General features: G+C 39.9%; 1 protein-coding gene across 6 annotated transcripts in view; it reads right to left on the reverse strand.

Moving 5' to 3' along the window:
- The window catches only part of LOC121960036 (plasma membrane calcium-transporting ATPase 1-like), a 132,566-nt gene that overhangs the window by 74,716 nt on the left and 34,239 nt on the right, over positions 1-23,611 (reverse strand). For 5 of the 6 annotated variants that reach the window (XM_088069580.1, XM_042509639.2, XM_042509646.2 and 2 more), the window contains one exon: positions 4,042-4,489. In XM_088069580.1, the coding sequence (XP_087925706.1) occupies positions 4,042-4,237 (196 nt within the window). In that variant the 5' untranslated portion in view covers positions 4,238-4,489. Of the gene's footprint in view, positions 1-4,041; positions 4,490-18,881; positions 19,022-23,611 lie in introns of those variants that run through there. The other variant, XM_088069579.1, reaches the window with a different exon arrangement.

The following is a 23,611-nucleotide window of genomic DNA, read 5'->3' on the forward strand; positions in this document are numbered from 1 at the left end:
TGACAATAAAGACATTTTTATTATTTTGCCTTGGAGTCTACTTTTTCTACAAAAAATAGAGCTGCAAATGCAAACACACCATTTCTTGCTGATTTTGCTGCTAACTAAAATCGTTGAACTGGCACACTCATGGCTGACTTTTATTGTGAAGCAGCCAAAGGAAATGCAATGCATCTGTCGCATAGGCTGCTGCTGAATGCCACTGATGACCAAAACAAAAAAAACATCTACAAACCTCTACGACAGTCATTACCTGTAATTAATGTTGGCGGATCCTTTTAATGATCTGATGAAAGTAAGCTGTTTGATCAAGAGCTGCAGATGACGGGTTTTTAAGAGCCAGCACACCTCTAACACATCAACAGGGTAAACAGCCCTTCTCACCGTGCTGTGCACAGCATGAAATCAGGCCAATTAAAGCCTGATTATTAACTTCCTATTTTTAAATTAAAACAACATGAGGCTATAAATTCTCTCATCATACAGTTTGTTTGGCTGCACTGTAAACAGATGCACCAGTTCTTCTTCGTCTGTTGCATATATTCACATAGTCTTCATCAATCGTCATGGGAATGGACATGCGAGCTCAGTAGCTGTAATTTTTTACTCAAGTCCAAATTGTGTATTAAATCATATAAAAAAGTTAGTTCTGACCAAGCAATTTGATTGGACAGGAGACAATCAATGAGTACTGATATAAAGTATAACAGCACTACAACTTTTGTCTTGTGTAACTCCATTTAAAACATATTTTGTAGCATTAATCACCTTAACCATTAATGAACCGACATTAAACGTTTTCGTCATTATCTTGGCGTACAACTGGATCACAGCTGTGCTGATTTTCAGTACAACCCCAATCCCTCCAGTGTGATACTGTTTAAGAGACTTCTAAGACCCATCTCTATGACAACAACATCCACTGATAAAGACACTGTGAAACAGTAGGTGGATTGTTGAGATAGTTAGACTTTAAACTACATTTAAAGACATTATTCTTGAAACAACCAACCTGCTTTAAGGGTTAAATTGTTATATTGGCAGGGATTTATTGGCATCTAGCGGTGAGGAGTGCAGATTGCTACTGGCTAGAAGTCCTACAGCGTTGATCATTTAGAGGTTTTTACCAGGAGCCAAATTTTCTGTAGAGATCTCTTCATCTCCAAAACAAGTGATTAAAACCTGTAAAAAAACTGAATGAAGCAGTTTCATGTTACAAATCAGCATTTTTGCGAGGCACGCTCACGCCAACTTAAAGGATAAATTTGCTGTTTTTCAACATTAACTGTTTCTATCAATCAAAATTATGTTTTTTTTTCTGGTGTTCTAGTTCAACAGTGAAAAAACAAAGACAAAAACACTGATACTGTCTGTGAAAAGCTAAAACTGCCTCATTATATTGGTATCAATCCATCTGTAATACAGTGATACACAACATCGCAATATAAATATACATATGTACAAACAGTGTGAGTGATACAATCCACTTCACTCAACGCTCCAGTGTAACAGTTACTCTGGAGCTCTTCATTAAAGTGGACACACTGTGATAATCTACGACTCGTTCAGCCGGCGTAGCAGCGCTGCTATTAACATCGTTAGCATAAATTCAACATTAAATTACCAATCAATTCCAGAACAGCGTGACACACAATCATAAAGACAGATTTAAAGCGCCACACCACTGACATTTTACAGGCCAAAGTCAGCTCAGGTTAGCTCTACACGTCTGTGAAAACAGCCAGGCGAATGATGTCATCTGTGGCTCTAAAAAACAACTGTGATGATGTCACAGTGATGTCATCAGGGTGGACTCAGCTCGGATTTGAGACTATGAATTTATTATAATTCTTATTATTTTTATTATTATTTTTGCCTATGGTATAGCATGCACGTGAAAGGGGGAGAGAGACGCTATGACATGCAGCAAAATGCCAGGGCTGGAATTGAACCTGCGAGCGCTGCAGCGAGGACGTAGCGTCTGTACATGGGGCGCCCACTCTACCAACTGAGCTGCTGGTAGCCCCAGACTATGAATTCATCACAGCGGAGGCGCTCGGTGGCTTAGTTGGTAGAGCAGAGGTTGTGTCCTTGCCGCAGCAGCCGCAGGTTTGAGTCCGGCCTCAGCTCTTTGCTGCATGTCATTCCCCCTCTCTCCCCCATTCACGCTATACCTGTCCTTTCAAAGAAAGGCAATAAAAGCCCTAAAAATATCTTTAAAAAAAAAAAAATTATAACAGAAAGCCTGCCTTACAAACAGGCGGTGATGAGTGTCCAGCTGCATTATGGGAAATGTAGTTTCCTGTAGTTTGGAGATTTTATCTGCCTCTCACATTCCAACAACTTCATGAAAGCAAAGTACTGAATCTCTGAATAAAAGATCAGAAAATAATGGTGATAAACGACTTGACCGGGTTCACTCTAGTTAACTGCACTAGTCAATCATCGTGTGTGTTTGCCCCCAACCTCACATTTAGGTGTCCCCCTGGTTTTCCCCTCCCCCCTCCCCTCTGCAGTGAAAATATAATTACAGTTTCTTCATTAAAGTGAGTAATTTCTTGCGTGGAGGACGCGACTACAGCTGTCCTCTGATTACTAAATGGAACAGAGCAATGATCTATGGAGCCATTAGGGGAACGGGCTGGAACTAATTTCAATCCTGGAATGGACCGATGGCTGCAAACACACACACACACACACACACACACACACACACACACACACACACACACACACACACACACAAAGGGATCAAAAGATGAGAGTGGGGGAGCGAAATAACAAACAGCAGCATGTCGGCCATTTTCTGGCCTCACATGAAGCGCTGACTAAAATCCAAACTGGTCATCTATCAGCGCGAAACAAGGACTGTTCATATGTCGTGTGTTTGTATTGTTATCAGTGTTTAATGGTGCACACACTGTCACCTCCTGATATAAGGGTGTGTGTTTCCTAAATAATCAGCATTATTATTGATGATAATGATGGAATGTCACGAAATACATTTACTTAAGTACTGCACTTCATTACAATATTGAAGTACTTGAGTGTTTCCATTCATTGCTATTTTATACTTTATTTTATACTCCACTACATTTTGGAGGGAAATATTGTACTTTTTACTCTGTTACATCTATCTAATAACTTGTGTTGCTACTTACTTCACAGATCCAGATTTAAGATAAAAACTATTATCAGCATATGAGTTATGGTATAGTGTTGAGTTCTGTACATGTTCACTGTCAATAAAATAAAATATCTGTGTGTGATATCATCGGAAAACAGCATGTTGGCTGATTTCCATATTTCAATTTAAAGCCAGTATCTGCTGATATGACGTGCCGATATTATCATACATCCATAGTCACAAGTTTAGCTAACAGTGCAGAAACACAGTTGATAAGTTAAGTGCAAATTGTCAAACAAATTTACATTTAATGAGTCGACTGACACACAGAGAACTTTTGGGGTCCCAGCAGGGCCCGGCTGGTAAATCTACCTTGACTGACAAACACTGATTTAACTGAACAAGATTCAAGTCTGCTGATCCCAGAATGACGACTCAAACCATTGACTTTAATACTGATCCATGTCTTGATTAAATGAAGTATGAAATAAAACAGTGATTCCCAAACTCTGGAGCGTGGACCCACACAAGGCCACGGATCATTTACTACCGACTGAAGAACAGTATGATGAGATAAGCCCAGTTTAAGGTAATAAACTTTCTTTCTGCACCTTTCCTCACTGCTCCCAGACACACTTACAACATACAGCTTGAACTAAAGCAGGCAAAATGATCAGTCAGTCATCACCTATTCAATAGAAAGTATTCACAGCCTGACGGAGCTTTGATCGTTAGATAAAAGGGCTAATTTGTTACTTTTAATCTCCAAACGCTGGACCTTTCAGTGTTTTTGGTGGAAAACTGAGTCAAGTTGCCCAAAATCAGTTCTTTCCTGCTGATAACTCACTTTTGACTCTTTCAAAACAGGAAATAAAGATGTTTGTGACAGGTTTAGTGTGTTGGACGCGTCTCACCTTCTATCGGCGATGTTTTGAGACGGCGGCAGATGCCCTGCACGTCTCCGTACGTGTCCTGTATCTTGTTGACGGCCTCTGCGCTCCGCAGCTCCATCAGGGACCTCAGATCCGTCACGGTCACCCCAAAGTCCCCGTCATGGTTGCCCTCTGCAACCGAGTTCCCCGGAGGGTGGTCCGCCGTGTTGTTGGCCATGTTGGTCTTCTTCACAGCAGTGTTGTTGTTGTTGTTGTTTTTGTCGTCGTGTTGTTTTAGTTTTTGACCCTCTGAGTGTCTTTCTTAAACTGATCTACACGTCACACTGGGGTCGTCAGTTCACAAGAATCGTGGGTAGTGTAGTTCTCACTGGAGGGAGGCGGAGATGAGCGCTGAGGTTAACTCCTGACCCCGACGTGCATGCTCCTCTCGGGTTACCATGGAAACAGGGGGGTAAACATGTTCTTGTGGCTGCAGAATAAAAACAGAGACAGGAAGGCAGGATTTTATAAACAGCATCCACACAGGAAATAGTCGGCGCAGCACCGTCATCAGCGGGCAGATCAGTTCAAGACTCTGTTTGATTTTTACTAATTAATAGCACAGAGACTAATTGGGCCAATTAGACGAGAGTTTCTCATCTCTGATTATTAAAGGACTCCGCCGAACCACTGAGGTCGTTAAGATATAAACTGATTATCGGTTCGCGCTGCTCCTCTGAGACGCATGATTGGTTGGTAAATATCTGCTCCCGCTGAACCGTCTGCTCCGAGGTTATGACTCTGACGTGGAGAGGATTTCTTTGATTGTCACATGAAAACAGGAGATCACTGACTCTAAAATATGTACAACCTCATGTGCACCAAAATCAGGCCTCCCAGACAGCTGACCTTTTAAGAACGGACTTCCCACAGACGGTCGCAGGAGATCGTTGTTTGCATGATCCTGTTTAATCATTATCATCACTTTTCTTGTGGTGCCTTTTACAAGTATTTAAACCTTTGAACTCTGAGCAAACTGGTGCGATTTCTTTCCAAATCGTGAGGAAAAAAAGGCAATGAGCAACTTGATAAGAAATAATGCACAAATTGTCAGAAATATGTATATTTGTGTTATTTTCAAATGCTAGGAGAAAAATGTTATATTTATAATGATCATAATTACATATTTAAAATTATGTTACAAAATTATCATCATTTTAAGCACTTTTTCACAGGTCATTTCCTTGTTGTTTTTATTAACTTTTTTTTTTTTAAACACATTTTCTGGTAATTTTCTTGTGCCTTTAACACATTTCTTGCTAATTTTTGGGTCATTGAAATAAATCAAGCCAATTTGCTTAGTTTTCAAAGGGTTAAATCAATCTAAAATATAGTCCCCAATAGCTGGGACATTGATTTTTTTGCAGCTGAAAGCTTAGGCTTATTTGTGCCCCGTCATCATGTCACAACCTCGCCTTATGTGCCGTGCAAAAATCATACTTCACCCGTATGTCGGTATTTCCCTGTGACGGCCGCACTGAGATGTCGTTTGCATAATCCTGTTTAAATATATCTAAAATAAAAACTACAATAGCTAGAGCATTCATTCATGTTGTAAGTTTGTAACAATGTCTTTGCACCGTGTTATACAGTATGTGGTGCAAAACTGTGATTCACAAGGTTTCTCACTACATGCCACGTGGCACACGGGAACAATGAATGCTTTTTCACTCTGCTGCTGACGAAAATGAGCAAATCTCAAAATCTAAATAATGTACATAGTTCAAATTACTTATGGAGTCTTAAGTCATATTTTGTTTATGTTCCTACATTTAAAAATCTTTTGGATCAATATGTTTTTTTTATATTTTTATTTCGTAAAATCTGATGACAAAACGTCAGATTTTTGTAGTGTTCTTTTTATGACACAATTTCAATACTTTAATCAAATATCATGGTTTATTGACTGACATAACCTTTGAGCTTAGGTTGTACAAATTTTATGGATTCAGCATTTAAAGATACTTCAAGACATGATATCGCAATAAGCAAAAGTGCCAACACAGGCACTGGAGGACCATTTCAGAGATCAAAGAGTTCAGCATCTCTTGTACAACATCCACCCATTCGTTATGGTTTTTTTTGCTGTACAATGTGTGAAATACTTCAAAAAAAGGTTGAAGACAGGATTTGGTCTTTCATTTCAAAACTGCAAGCAATTGTGAAAAAAAGGATAACAAAGTTAATTATAGTGGTGAGAAATCAGAAAAAGACAAAAAGAAACCATGATGAAGAGCAGAGGTATTGTAAAAAATAAATGAGTAGCACACTGCAGCTCTGTGAGCCAATCAGCATCGAGCAGGATGATACACCAACGAAAGGGAGAATTCCACTGGGTCAGTGTGTGACCGTGTGTGTGTGTGTGTGTGTATGTGTGTGTGTGTGTGTGTGTGTGTGTGTGTGTGTGTGTGTGTGTGTACGTGTGCGTGTGCGTGTGTGTGTGTGTGTGTGGCCAAAGTGTGGCATTCCAACCCATCACCACAGATTATGTAAGTGCACATCAAAGGCTGTCCTCCATTTTTCACTCTTTGGTGTTCAGTCATGGACACACACACACACACACACACACACACACACACACACACACACCATCACAGCCTGCAGACGGTGCTGGACTCATGGTTGTCATGAGTGGCGGTTTGTGGTGCTGGTGTGGGTCAGTGGTTCTCAAACTGGGAGGAGGGAGCACAAAGCCATTTCCAGGACACGTAAAGCGGAAAACGCTGAATGCGTAACATGGCTGGTTTCTCTATAAGCAGCCAAAGTAATGAATCTCTGTTATGCGGACATGACAGAATAGCTCCGGAGAGATCCCAAAGCTGTTTGTGTAATATTTGTCACCTGGTGGTTCACAGATGGAGCATCGTCACAGCAACATTACTGAGATGAAGTGCAACGATATGAAGTCTGATGATGGATTTTAAAACTTGCACTCAGTGGCCCCAACCCCGCTTTAACTACCAATCTCTATGTGGCTCATAATGTTCAGGTTCTGGAGATTATTTTCAGACAGCTTTAAATGCTGATACCCATGAGCCAATATGCACTTTGGGAGTTGAAGTTAACTTCTCTGTTTCGGTTTTCGCCGATATTCAGCCACAAGAGTTTCATGTCCATCAATGTCTGAGCTCCATTTTATCATCACATTTCACCACTCCAGTTGCATCCCTGTGTGTACCACAACACACACAAAACTAGCATAGCGTTGCTGTGTCACCTCATGTTGCCTGTGTTTCAGCCAAAAAGTTGCATATGGGCACACAGCAAAGACAACTGACAGCCAACTTGCATGTACGTTCATGTGCGCCTGCATGACAGGAAATAAGTCTCCATAGCAACAAGCAGATGTAATCTGTATTTGGCATTAAAAAAAAGGTCAACTGGAAGGCCAACAGGACAGAATCAAAACGCCAGTTAGCCACTTAGTGCATTCACAACACAATTTGATGGCCGACTTGCCAACAGTGCGGGATGCACACCAAAAACTAGTGTGGCAGACTGCCCAACACTGACCGACGGCTGCCCATCGGTTTGGTGTGTCAGGGCCATAATTTGTTGTAATGTTGTCTACAGAGAAAATGTATGGTACTTTTACTTTTGGCTTAAATATATCCATGTATACTTCCTTGTATCTCTTAAAGCTTCTGGGAGGGTTAAGTTTGAAAACCCAAGGAATTATATTCCAAAATAGAAATTAGAGAAAGGATAACATATTAGAGTAGCAAAATCCAATATTAACGTTTTTTTTTAAACATTATTTGTTGAGTTTTTCAACAAAACAAAAGCTCGATATTTCATATCAACATGATTCTTATTTCCCTGTCACTGTCATTCATGATCCATTTATACACAGATATTGTGAGCAAACAACTTGAAACTATTTTAATTTGTAATAAACTATGTTTCTAAAATCTGTCCAAGAATGTGTAAATGCACATTTACTGCATTTCTGAGTAGCCTAATTTATTCAGCGGGGGCACTGACGGAGACTTCGCCAAGGGCGACAAAACATCCGGGACCGTCACTGTGAACACCACAGGGTTCTGTTGGTTTGTTCCACCGCATCCGTTTGAACCTCCGAGCCTCTGTGGTGTCTGAGAGAGGGTTCTCTGTCGGTCCCTCAGGAACCAAACCCCAGAACTAAATCAGGAACTGGAGTCAGGCCTCATTACCTCTTCATTAAACAGACGCAATAAACAAGACATAAACGCAGGGGCTGAACGTTGCATTTAGCACGTTCATGTTTGTGTTTCCAGTGAAAATTAGGTAAATTAAACCAATAGAGGACGAATAAATGATTGAGACAGCCTTAAGAGACCTGAAGACAACAACAGATTTATCCCGTTGTTCTTTATTTATTGTTTTTTCCTGTCAGAGTTATTAAAACAACATCAGGGGCCCAATTTCTAATTTGTCTCTCAGTATGTTAACCTCTAACCTCCTTCATAATTTTCTATTTCAAACTGTCTTTTTTGATGTTCTCCATATCACACAGTGCTCTATGAGTGTGTGTGTGTGTGTGTGTGTGTGTGTGTGTGTGTGTGTGTGTGTGTGTGTGTGTGTGTGTGTGTGTGTGTGTGTGTGTGCCCTCTCTCTGTGTTCACTAATGATCCGTCTGTTCATCCACCAGAAGTCGAGTCATTATTACAATGAGACAACAGAGAAATAAAATGAAATAAGCAGCCCACAAACCTCACCACATTAATGTTTGTTGTACATTATTACAGAAATAGCTGGTGATGTCATTGTGATGGAACGTGTTAATTATAGATAATGAGATTGCTTAATTATACAGGCACTAATAAGAGGGAGTGTACAAGTATTTCATTAAAATGGACCAAATAGGTACATAATTCTACACGAAGGACTCTGATTTTGGTTAAAGCGGCAGAATTATTTAGGTTATCGTTGATGGAAATAATGATAGTAGCGCAAAAATAATAATAATGAAACATGAAGCTTGACAGCAATTTTTAACTCATGCCACGTTAGGTAAAAATACTAGTTCTGGCTTCTTTTAAAATGTGATTTGTTTTTCCCTTTTTCAAATGACAACTCTTTTCACCCTTTACATTATCTTTTTTCTCACTTTTAAAAACAGACAGACTTAAACTGAAACAAACAAATTATTGCAAATGTCAAGAAACAAAGCTGTTGATCACATGAAGAAGTGACCATTCAAGTACTTGTATAAAAAAACACTGACTTATTGACACTGGTGGGTTGTTAATAAACATATCTAGTACTTCTGGTAATTCAAGTACATTATGATGCTATATGGGTCAACTGTGGACAGTAATCTGTAGCTGCTAACGGCTCTGATGCACTTGTTCTGCCTCTTGTAATGAAGCCCGACTCGCAACGTTTTGCTTACAGGAACATTGCTTGCAATATTCCACCTTCCACCCTCTCATTCCCCTCTCTATCACTCTCTCTGTCACGCACACACACACAGACACACACACACACACACACACAGCAGCAGCACTAAGTCCTACTGATTAGTTGATTGGTGTATATGAATATGATCGATTAGTAATACTATTATGTATAAAATTAAGTTATGAATTTACATAATTAGCAATTTTCCACCAGTATTCCTCTCTTTTTTTATTTGCAGCTATAATATTTTTTTCATATTCTGAGTAAGTAGCGGCACGAGATCAGTCCATTTTGTACAGTAATATAGTCAAATAACACACCTAACGGCGTCTTTTATGGGAACAGCACAGAGCCGAATAAAGAAAGTCTGAGTTAACAAAGCAAGCTGATAACCTACAATATGGTACCTGTCATCTCTGACTGAGGATTTAGGGGATTTTTTTGAGCCAGCTGATGCAAAGAAAGCCTGACTCTGTCCAACTTACTTCGTAGTACAGCCCTCTGGTCTTTCGAGCTCTTGCTACTTTAGCCATGACTTGCACTCGTAAACTAAACAAGGTAGCTTATTATATAAAGCATTTCAGACACCATGGGAATTCAAAGTGCTTTACAAAGCTAAAGAGAAGCATTAGAATTACATTCATGAACAATAAAAAACACAATAAAGTCAATTAAGCCAGAATAAAGTAGTGAGACTTTTTACATATACAATCATATAAAACTCAAACAGAACAGACCAAAGTTCGGGTACAGTTGTACTGCAGTAATCAGAAGTAGTAGCTAGTCGACCTACTGAAGCGCGGCTAGTTTATGGGTGCTGAGGTGTAAATTTAATTGAGAGAGGACATGCCTTTTACATGACTGACAATGACATGACATGACATCATTCCTCTCGGGTCAGCATTATTCTCTGACTGTGGTTCTTGTTAGTTGTAATGCGGAGATGCTGTGGACACGGGTGAGTGGTGCTGGTGGCTTTTAAGAGCTCAGTGTAACTGGGCTGCATTGCTATTATGTTTTAATGTTGGCCTTTTAACTTATTAATACCCAGCAGGAAACACTTTATGCAAAGTTCTTATAGACAGATTGTCTTATGGACGAGTGTTTCAGATAGTAAACTCAGAAGCAATAAATACTGCATTCTGAAAACCAATTCATGAACTTCATCAGGTGAGGTCAAGTGTGCCTGATTTTCTGGTTCTTTAACAACAATTAACACCGAAATAAAATCAGAACAGATAAAATCACATATAATTTAAGAGAATCAGATTTTAAAGTACATTTAAAGACATTATTCTTGAAACACCCAACCTGCTTTAAGGGTTAAATTGTTACATTGGTGGGGATTTATTGGCATCTAGCAGTGAGGAGTGCAGATTGCAACTGGCTGGAAGTCCTTCAGCATTCATCATTCTGGATGTTTTTACCAGGAGCCAAATTTTCTGAATTTTTTTTCTCCAAAACAAATGGACCAGGCGATTTAAACCAGTAAAAAAACAGAATAAAGCAGTTTCACATTACAAATCTGTGTTTTTCTGATGCATGCACATGCTTTTTCTCTGATAACTTAAAGGATAAATTTGCCTTTTTTCAACATTACCTTTTTCTATCTATCAAAATGATAGACATTTCTGTAATAATAGTTGAACAGTGAAGTAAACTGGTTATTTCAGATGTCTTTTGCAAACCAGTTTGAGACGCCCACCTTTATGTGCTGGGCAGACTATTTAGAAACAGTATTTGGTTTGTCCTTTATGGGCTACTGTAGAAACATGGCAGTGAGCATGGCGATCTACATGGATGGAGACTTGCTCACTATAAAGACATAAACGCAGGGTTTCCCCACACATTCATTTATTTTTGGCAGTCCACCATAATTAAACATCTGCCAACACAAATAGATTTTCTACTTTTGGAGCTGGACCATTGATTAGGAGCACGATTGGAATATATATTTACTGTTAGGTTATTTATGGTACCAAACTGACAGAGCACAGCACGGACTAAGGCCAGAGACAGAGCAGCAGAACGCAGGCGTGTTAAAAGTGAAAACTGACCATTCATTCTTCTGGCCTAAAAGTTTGCTTTCACTCACAAACAGCTCCTCCTCTCATCTCGATCTGATCAGCTCTTAACGGATCAACAGTACAATTATCCATCCTGCAACGCACAAACTGCTGCTGATTAAACAAGAACTCAGCGAGAGATCAGCGAGAGCTCTGCTTGCACCGAGTCCACAGACCTGCAATAACATCTGAATTTAGACAGGGGACACAGAATGACAAAAGGGGACACACCAACACACCCATCACACGTATACTCTAATTCTGTGGTAAACACTGAAATGGCTCATTCTAAGGTAATGAAAATACAACAATTCCTATTATCAGGTGATCATAACCTAAAGAAAACAGTATATTACATTCCATCTCTGCCAATATATCCCCCTAAATACTACACATGGGACCTTTAATTTTCGGTTTATTTGATGGTGGTTCATTTGAAGAGTCAAACACAGCTTTACTGTGCAGCTCACTATATTTTCACATTAGTAGTAGTATTTAATTTTTGTAATAACACCATTTACTGTGGCATTTTGAACCGCAATAATCACAGCATGAATGTGATCCCTTTCATGAGCTGTGGGAGAAGAAGGAAGAAGAATTATGGAAGCGAGAACCACACAATTAGCAGATTTTGGGTGGAGTTACACAACATAATACACACATACACACCTTTAGAGTTTGTTGACTACAGCACCACACCCACCTCAGACCAAAGGTGAGCATTCCTATCTTTAGACCATAATGACGCAGCTGCTGATTCACACACACACACACATACACACACACTCACACACACACACACTCACACACACACACACACACACACACAGATAATACACACATTCACCTTTTCTTTCTTGTCATGTGACTTTAAGTGTGTACGTGGCTGTTAAGCTTTAACGAGCAAGTGTTTGATTAACGCAGACTAATGCGTACACACACTGATAACACACACACATGCTCCACCAGCTTTGCCACACTCTTACTGAGCACGCCGCTTGACACGTACCATTAGATGTGAGATATAATGTGTGCTCAAGAGGGAGAGAAGGGAAATTATTTGTAAAGGCAACAGGGACAGAGAGACAGCTGATCTTCATCTCATACCGAAGACACTTCCTGTTTTAATCGTTTTTCATTTTCAATCCCGCAGCTCTCTTCCTGTCAGAGTCAACCCGGGTTTCTAATCCTGTAAACACTAAAGTTGATGGTGATGTTATCGATCTGTGTTACAGTCACACAGATAAGGGCTCTGTTTATCATATGAGGCATGAGAACATGCTGCTGTCAGGCTACAACAGTTCTGTTCGTTCTCATCCAGCTCATTTATTTCTTTAAAAGCAGTTTAAGGATTGCTTAATTAATCCTGCATGAAGTTATCTACATTTACAGTGCACTCTTATTTTTACATAAAGGCAAAGTAAGAATTGAAACCATGATCAGCATTCATATGACTAGCTGAGTGCTGATTGTGTAATTGCAGTTACATGTGGTAGGTGTGTTGGGAAACCTCCCTGCATGCTAAACTACATTTTGTTGTATATTTCATCATGTACAGTATACTATTCAAGAGTCTGAATATAAAGCTATAAGAATAAAGCTTGATTGGGTCCAGTCCACCGACTGTATGTAAAGATGGACAACGCAACTCCACTCACTCCCACTATACTAAAATTAAGCCAAAATATCCCTAATACTGCTGCTGCTGACTTGCACTGGTGACGTAATCTGGAGCCAGTAGGTAAAACAATAAAACACGATTGTGAGATAACTGTTTCCACTGAGTGATGTTCTCCTCTTGAAATAATATTCCAAGATGCACGGCAATGGATGTTCAAAACATTAGCAGGTTTATTTCTATTGCAGCCAACACACTAACTGTCATTATTTCCAATTCAAGACAACATAGGCAGTTTATGGGAGCGATAATGGAAAGTTAAGCCCCTTATACGTGGGAGCGGCCACGTTTGAGGGATTTCTGGGAGGTGATAGTCCCTGACTTCACAGAGTAATTGTGGATTCAGAAATTCTGGCTGATCCGCTCAAATTTTGAAGAAATATGCGATGCGATGACATCTCTTGTAGTGCCTGCTGCATCATGAGGGAACCAGTTCCTACCAACGCTCTTTTTTGTAAATCATGTGACCTTGTAGTTTTGCAAAAAATGGCAGTTTTGCGAAATATGGCTCTTTCGAATTGCTCATGTGAGCTTGTTTCCTATAGGCGTATTTTATATTTGGAATTTCAGTCTGTGCAGTTTGGGGGTTAATGGAAAACCGCCTCTTGTCTGTGAAGTAGTGATCTCCATGGTAACATCTACATGCCCATACACTCGTCTGCCCAATCACAGTGCCACTGGACGCAAGCACAGCAACTGGGACACTTAGCTGTTAATAATGTCATCAAATTCCTTATTTATAGGATCAAATAACTCAAAAATCCAAACTTATCTGAAGAACAACCACTTGAACAAACATCACGGTGATTAAAATGATCTAAAATCACAGACACCATATTTGGAAAAATATATTTGACGTGTACTTTGAGTTTTTAGTTTGGCCCATGTCCCATTCACTAACATTGTGGGGGCCGCTTTATGATCTATACTGCAGCCAGCGGGCAATCAAGATTTTATGGCTTTACTGTTGGAAAAAGTCACGTCATCAAACTGATAAGTGAAAGGGCGGAGAGAGACAAAATCCCTCTGACCATCAGTGTAATGAAAACAGAAGAAACTCAAAGCTTAGCATCAAACTGGATGCAGATTTAAAGTTTCACTTTCAAGTGCATAAAAACACTTTAACAGCACTATTCTTCAAACTTCATAATAGAAACAGAGGGTTAGTTGAGGGTTAGCGCTGTTGGAATAAGATCAGGGAATATCAGCTGTACTATGAACTGACAAATCACAGTTTAAACCTTTATAATCTAACCACTGAGAAGAATGCAGATGGCTCAAAGAAAAACAGACAAAATAAATATTTAAAGCCAAATTGCACCGTTGTGGTTCAATAATGATCAAAAGTCACTTCTGACTGGAAAACAAACTCAAAATCCAAGTTCCAACAGTACTCTGTCATACAACACTGTTGGGACATCAACATTTGATTATGCGGTTATATACTATACACTGCTGTTTGAATTATACAGTTTTTGTCTTTCTTGCAATAGACATTATTAAAGGAAAGAGGAAAAAAACATTAGAACAGCTGATTTTAAACCTTTGAAAGGTAGAGTTTAGGTATAGGTTAGGTTTCTGTGATAATTTTAACATCTAATGATTTGCATGTTCTCATCTAGAATAATATTTACATAAATGCATTTACTTTACAGTACTTTCATTAAAAATTTATTAAATACAATATGTGCGCAGAACAGGGATCAGGACATTTCCAACATAGCCGCAGTCATAAGTTTCACCACCAGTACTATATATATATATATATATATATATATATATATATATATATATATATATATATATATATATATATTAGCTTATATGTAACCACACAAAAAAACAAAAAAAACAACAGGGGAGCAATTTTTATGGACTCACTTGAGATGAAAAATAAAAAATACAGCTCATTTTTCCAATTGAACAAATCTCATTATATCAGAAAAACAAGTGCAAGAATATCTTTTTCTCATTAAAACATCTCTGAATTCTGAGAGAATTATCTTGTTAATTAAGCAAACAGGGCCAATTCTGCTTTTCTCAGGTGAATGCATTAAACTCCGCACTTTTCTTTGTTGAAAAACAAATTCTCGTCTCCTGAATGAGCTGAAATGCTCAAATGACAGAAGTATCAAGTTGACATGCAGGTGCGGCTGGAGGATGATGGGATTTTCACCACACTGTCGACTATCATCACAGCTACAAACAAGCCGCTATAACCAGCTACTGCAGGTCTGATAAGACCGCGGCCTTCACGCGAGTTTACAAAGTGATCAACACATCACTAAATGAAACAGGTCGCTCCACATAAACTAGTTCCTACAAAGAGATTATAGACTACCCAATATTTACACCAACCGACAGCTGTAACTGTTGACTGAAGCAACAAACAGAGCTAACTCTCTACCAACATTCATGGGTTGAACTGAGAGAGTTGGACTAAATCACAGTTTTTGTTTACAATAACCTCTGGGCAGAAACCCCCAGCGGTACGAACAAAAAATGAGGCCCACCTAAAATATTTAACCTGGCTGTCAGACAGCTTCTTCAGACAGGGACCTGCAGCCATTATCACAAAGCCACCAGACTCCATTAACATAAACAGTCATTTAGAATAAACAAGTTTACAACAATTTCAGGTGTTGGTGTACAGTTGACACAATCAGTTACTGAGCACTGTAAAATGGTGAAAATACTACAAATATTACCGATATTGATTAAATACGATAAAATCCGTCTCGCTGTGACCCTCGTCTACAGCAAAACTGTTATTTTTTTGAGGTTATGTTACAGATCGCAATGCAGAGACTTCCTGTTTACATAGTTGATTGGTTTTGATTGGACGGTGATATACATGCTTTCTCCTGTAGCATCCTTTTTGCATATTACTAAAGTACGTCATAACTGAAACATTTCTTACATTTTCAAGACTTTATTTAATAAATCACAAGTTTGAAACTAGATAGTCCGTGTAATTCTGTAAAAGTCTGTGGTTTATTAGCAAAGTGTAACAGCTTTGCAGAGCAGAGCTTTGTTAGTGCCACGTGATGAGAAAGAAAACCTCAGTAAGAGACTGAGCTGAGTTACAGAAGTTAGCCAGGAAGTGATGTCAGAACTTCAGTTGTCTCTATATATAGACGGAGCATCTATGCAGCCATAGGAGGAGCAGAGAGTGTGTGTGTGTGTGTGTGTGTGTGTGTGTGTGTGTGTGTGTGTGTGTGTGTGTGTGTGTGTGTGTGAGTGAGACAGAGACAGTGTGCCTGTTCTTTGTCCATCTTATCTGTTTGTTACTGACTCCAGATGAAATTATGCTACAGCCACCATGTTGCCAGCCACTCAGCTTATGTGTGTGTGAGAGCTAGACTAAGCCTCTGTGTGTGTGTGTGTGTGTGTGTGTGTGTGTGTGTGTGTGTGTCTGTTATTACTAAAAAGGCCAAGCGGAACAAACTGATTTATGTGTGTGTGGGTGAAGCAGCAGAGAGGACAGTGTGTGATCTTGGCCCTGGTGTGTCTGGATCTATCGGCGGACTTTCTTCGTAGGATTTTTAATTTATGCTGAAATGAATCGAAATCATTTGTGTGTGTTGTTATACAACAAAAGCCGCAGGCATCCTGTCTCATGCTGCGCTCATCTCACGCAGAGATGGAAAGATTCCCATGTTTATGACTTGTGGATGTTTATTGTCAGTAAATTTTCCTTCCATATTGTGATATAACTGAGGAGCAGCGGCTGTTTTCGAGATGGTCGAAGGAGGAAAAAAGAGATTTATTTCTATTGTTTTGGTGTTTCAGTTTGGATAGAAACCTTCTGAAAAGGACACCTGAAAACATAAAAATGTGCGCACGTTGTTTCACATGTAAACAGTTTTCAAAAATAATCCGCCTCAGTGAGGACATGATGTGTGTTTTGGCAGAGCGCATGGAGTTCTTGTCAGGATTACATTTGGTTAAACTAAACAAAACCAAGAAGCTGAATGACTCACATTGACTGACATCACCTCCACCATGTTGTTATTATTAGGAAATCACATGTATATTAACACAGCAGACTGAGATTATTTCTACATGTTGGACATTTCATATCAACATTTTGAAAAGGCCTTTTGCTTTTGTTAAAGGGGCCAAAATTCTTAGGACCGCGGTATCACTTAGCTATTACTCCAAAAACCCAACTTTATTATTCTTTATTCAGAGTTATTTTCATTATTGATTATCCCAACTACGTTTTCTCATTGAGTGATTATATTAATTTTTTCTGTAAAACAATTAGACAAACATTATAAATGTCCCAAAGTAAAATCTGGCCTCTGATTTTTCCCACCCAACAGTCCAGAAATCTGTCTGGTCCAAGGATATTGAGTTCACAGTGATTTAAAATAGAGATATTACCAAAACAGTTGCATATCATTTCTGATCATTTAGTCAATCAGCTGATCGTTACAGCTCTAATGACATTACATGTGACAGCTGTCAGGAACACTACACCAGTTTAACAGTGAGGATCCACAACGAGAGACTGAATGAACACCAGAGACACCAACTGTGAACACCAGACCAGAACCAGTCACAGTGTGGTCTTTGGAGCCAGTTACACCCGCTGAGAAAGACTGTAGGACTCAGTGAAAAGTTATCGAAAAAGCTTTAAGGGAAGACGATTTAGAATAAGATTTTCTTGTCAAGAAGTTCTAGTTTTCTGCAGCTTGTTTATTCAGGGGAATAAGAAATTTTCAGCTTTTCAGTTATAGCTTATATCTAATGCAAGAATAGGGTCCAAAATGAATACCCAAGCAATATACGGGTAGGTGTTAGGGTTAGCCTACTGTGCAGCCCAGACTGTAGAGTTAAGCTGCACGTTACATAGCCTGCACTGCACGTCTATTCTGTTTATTTTGTCAAAACACATACAAACATCGCTCTTATGCTTATCTATCTATCTATCTATCTATCTATCTATCTATCTATCTATCTATCTATCTATATATATATATATATATTTAATCATTTTCTATTCAAATTTTTACCTGACTTTATAAAAAAAAGTTGCTGGGAACTTGCAGTTTGTGATGTCTAAAGTTATAGTTTTAATTAAACATTTGCTAAAGACATTTTTCAAAAGTTTTGTGTTGGAGTTTCCAAATTCTTAATATTGACAGAAAGATTTTCATTTTTACTGTAAACGCATATCTGTTTCAAACATCAGTTATCGGTCTCATTAACTACTTAATGGGTATCGGTATCAGCCCTGAAAAACCAATATTGGTTGAGCCCTGGTATATTTCGTGAGGTATATGTGTTACAGTGGTTAACTCGCAGTTTTAGATGAACTGCAGTCCAACCTGTGGGTATAGTTGTAAATATAAAGTGTGTAACAAACAACAGCGTTCCACAAAGTTGTAAATTATACAGCCTCTTATCAAACACTTTCACCGATCTCCGTGACTGTCTTCACACTCAGCACCACTCCTCCTCTGCTGCACGCATGATTTCATCACGCTGTTATAAAACTAGAACATGAACAAACAACATTCCCTGAATGAGAGGTCAGTCCCACCTCCTCCCTCAAACTGGCAGGACACTGGAGGACGTCACCATTTCATTCAATAAAGTGCTTCAGCCTCGGAAGGGTTAACCATCAACGCTAGTCCTATTCACCAACTTTACACTATGATATCAAAAACACTTTTTTAGGCACTTACTTTGTGTTTCAGTGTAACAAAAATCAGTCGTTGCATGAGTATCAAAAAATATTTGACTGAAAATACATGGAACAGTTTATAAAAAAGGTTTGATTCTTCATTATCTTCCATCAGACCGTCCCCTCTATTCGGCTGCTGTTACCCTCCCTCTTCTTCCTCTTCTCTGCGCTCTGCCTCTGCAGACACACCTGCTCTGCATACTAAAGCAGCAGCCTGCACCTCCCTTCCACACACACACACACACACACACACACACACACACACACACACACACACACACACACACACAATTCCACTATGCAAACTCGCTGCTGGCCACACCCTCCACAAAGAGAGGAACTTTTTTTCCTGTTGCACCAAGCAACAGACACACACAATCCCACTGAATCATGTCACAGTGGCTTCACACAGACATTTCTACATGCAGGGCACGTCAAACAGCCGACACTGAGCCAGTGTGTGTGTGTTTGGTCTAGACGGCGATGTGTGTGTGTGAGTGTGAGAGTGAGAGAGTGTCGCAGCATGCCAGACAGAGTAGCAAGACAGCGAGAGAGGCCAGGAATGCAGGAGACCACACCCATATCTGCAGTCATGTGACCAGGGTGGAAAAAGGAAATCCCCACACTGCAGAGAGACTGAGGCAGAGGTCTGGACTCAAACTGAAGCATCTCACGCACACACACACACACACACACACACACACACACACACACACACACACACACACACACACACACACACACACACACACACACACACACACACACACACACACACACACACACACACACACGAAACTCAAATCCAAGTCGATCCAGGAATCATCTCCAGGACCAGGCCTGGAATTTTGTAATTTCAGGGGCCGGACCACTTGGCCTGCAGCAGGGCAGTTTTTTTTTTGTTTTTTTTTTTACTGTGCCAGATGACGTGCCCGGACATCGAAGCCATATATTAAAAAACATGATTTTGATTTTACTTAAGCGTCAATGTCTCTTTAATAAACAGCGTAACACTTCTAGACTTCTTTATCAAAAGAGCACTTTTTTCAGACTGTTATTAGGACGTATTAAAGCAAGTGTTAATGTTTTCTGGGTGCAGTCTGATATAAAGAGTATACTGTGTATAATTACTCATAATTACATCACATCTATAAGCTTATGTATGAGACAGGCATATTCACCTTATATAGTTTACATATTTTGTCATTAAGCAGATGTGTGGATAGGATTGTTCCCTATGGCACCTCTCTTACTATTAATAATACTTCATCAATAACATGCAAAATTAAACACATAATTTTTTTTAAGCTTATGGTGGGCGTGGCTAAAGAGTGAGTCATTTTGCGTTCTCCTAAACTGTGTCGAGGGTTGCACATGCACAGTACTGACCAGCCTGTCAAAAACTTCTAAACAAAAGCTTTTTTCACACTTGTACTCTTATTGCGAACCCCACATGTTGATTTAAATCCAACCTGACACTCGAGTGAGAGCGTGAGTGAGAACAAACAGTTACATTACAGAGTGTACAGTTTACACTCTGCCTCTCTGAGAGTGTGGCGCTCTGAATAACAGTATAATATATTCCAACAGTGCCCTGAATTTATGAGTTGTCCAATTTGTGCCAAAATGCATTTTAAGGCTAAGAATGACTCAGAATCCAAACTGTTGACTAATCAAGTACTAACAGTTGATTGCCAGGGCGGTCTGACTGGAGAGGGCACAGAGGCAGAGACTGGGGCACCAGTGGGCAGATGATTTTCAGACAGAGGGGCCACAACAACATTCACTGGAGAAATTCCTGCCTTATCTGGGACATTTCCACTCACAAACACACTGCTCTTTGTCTCACTTTAGTCTGTGTCAATGAAGCTCATTGTATGGACAATTCGCGAGGATCATCTTACAATGCTGCACACACGCGCAAATGACCCACACACGCATGCACACACACTACATGGTAAATGACTCATCACAGGACTCTGCAGGTGTGGACTCGCCAGTTTCCTGCTTGTCTCTTAAATTAATTTAACCTGTTTTATAACCCCTCAAACTGGGCAGTCAGTGCAACTAACTTCAAAACTAAAAAAATAACTTCAAACCAACAGAACTTTAGTTAAAACTCTGAAAGGAGATTGCAAAGTTTCCAAAGATGCCAAATATGTTGGTTTTAATTATGGAGGAACTGATACACAAGCAGAGATCAGTTTACTACACCACTGAAACTATGAGGGGAAAAAAGAGGAATAAGATGGAGGAATAAAGAGGAACAATTGTTCATTAGCTACACATAGTAAGAGCCAATGCAAAGATGTAAGGACAGGTGAAATATGACCAAACTTTTCAGATCTAGGAGGAAATTTTGAACCAAATGACCTCTTGTTGTGCTCGATGGTTGGTCAGAGAAAAGTACACTGCAGAAATCAATTGGATGATATGATAACAGGAGTTAACCGTCTGTACTGGATTTAATGGGATTGATCTTGGATACGTTACATAAGTGAAAAATGGGTGGGAGGGTGTTCAACTTTGCATCAACACACAGAAAAAGGGTGAGGTCACCTCGCTGATAAATCGATGCCAGCAGCTCCTCTCTGCATCCTGATTGGCTGAAAGCCTGCACCGTGCTGGAGTCAGACTGGCTGAACACTGTCGAGCTGCCCTCAGTGTTTGTTCATGGTTCAACTGGTGTGTCTTAAAGATCAACACTCACACTGGGATACTTGATGCCGACTGTACTGTGTCAGGGTGGTGAAGGTGAGAACACGCGCAGCTGTTTGGAAATAAAATCACACTCCACCTGATGTCTGCAAACACACACTGAAGGCTGTAAATACAAAGACTTGACTCAGTGTTAACAGACGCACAAATACGACATGTGGACTTACATATATGAATACATGTTTGACCTTTAAAACAAGTCAGACACGATCAGTGAAACTCAGGGTGAACTCAAAGGGTTCAAACCTCTCTGTGTGAAATATTTTGATTTTTTTTAATTACGAAGTCCAGCAAGCTGAAAACAATCTTCAAGCTCTTGATCACTGCAGCTGTCTGCTGTCAAATCAGAGGAGAAAAGGGACGGCTTTCCCATCAGCCCAATCAACCAAGGCAACACTTCTATCTTACAACAACAAACATCGAGTTTGGGGGAGCGTTAATGCAGCGATCTGAGCTTCAGGAATGTTTCAGATCTGCAAACTAACAGCAGGACTGCCACTGACACACTATCAGCTCTCTCAAGAAAACAGGAGGAGATGGCGTGGCATGATAAACCTGTATAAACAGAATTGACAGACGAGTGACAGACATTTAAAAACACTCCAGAATTAAACTCACAATCATAGCTCACTGAAAATACACACACACACATAAACTCAAACGCATTCACAGTCCAGAGTCTTTGGTTTCATGTGAAGGTTCAGCCCTCAGATTCCTGACCGACTGGATGGATGAGAGGACTGTTTAGACAACCTGAGGCCCCACCAACTGATTACCTGACTGTTTCAATAGAAAATAGCGATGCCCTTTTGTCTTTAGTCTTTCCCTTTTCGCAGCAGAGCGTCAAACTACAGCAACCTCACTGGCCAAATTCCTGTAGTTTCTTGTTTGTGTTGACAGCGATCTGGTTAAGAGAATATCCAGTTCTTGATGTGCCACTGACTGGCGTTCCTGGGTCCTCCTAGTTTGGGCTATGTGCTATGGAGATATTTTCAATAACTGACTCACAACTTTGGAATTAACTTCCTTTTATCAGCGTTTTCTAGTAGGACTCCCTTAAAACTTGCGTCAGACAGGGTGTTGTGTTCATGATGCACGTTATCATCAGCTTGCAGTGAGTCGTCTTCTACTTTTTTGATAAGCAAAACCGTAACCTAAGAAGTTGTTTATTAACCTCTTCTTTGCCTTAACCCCCAAATTAAATTTACAGGAGAACACACAATACTGGAAAATATTAGGGCTGGAGCCAAATGTTCGGCTATTTCATTCTTTTATTGGGTAGGTGTTCGGTTTTCAATTTAGGCATTTGGATGGTTTATTTTTGTTTGTTATTTGCAGAGAATGAATGCTACTTCAAAGTCTGTGTGTGCCTGTCACACACACAGTGACAGGAAAGATCATTTCTCTCAACGGTTATTAACAGGTTTATTGACTGAGTTGAGCCATTTCGGTGTCGGCTTGAGCGGCACCGGAATGCAAACACTTGAGCCCCCCGCGGCTCACCCCGAGTGGAGCCCTTTCACTGCAGCACAGAGCAGGTGAATTTCAATATCTTCCTTAATGAGGACACTTATCATTTCAGATGCACAACGAAATTTAACAAACTAAAATTAACACTGGACACGCATTGTTGTACTTATAACTGTTTTTTAACTTTACAAACTATTAAGTGTCACAACTGCTAACAAGAGGTCAGAGGCTCTCTCTCACCTAACACTGAAGCTCCGTGGCACACGATGTCTCTCTCTCACCTGACGTGCTAACACTGTCGGGGGTCAGGATCCCATCCCTCCCTCATCCTCCCTCATCCGTGAAGCACACAGTCTCTCCCGCCTGACAGTGAAGCCGCGAAGCACACGGTCTCTCCCTCACTCACCTAATTCACCTCTGGGGCGCAACGTGTCTCCCCATTCTCGCCGACCGAAGCTCTGAATGTTTACTGTTGATAAACGCTCCAGAGCCCAGAAAATGGTATCTGGGACAGCCTTAGAAAATATGTACAACTCAATAGTG

This window comes from Plectropomus leopardus, chromosome 2 (genome assembly GCF_026936395.1).
Source record: "Plectropomus leopardus strain MGB_pleo_1.0 chromosome 2, ASM2693639v1, whole genome shotgun sequence".
Classification (NCBI taxonomy): Eukaryota; Metazoa; Chordata; class Actinopteri; order Perciformes; family Serranidae; genus Plectropomus; species Plectropomus leopardus.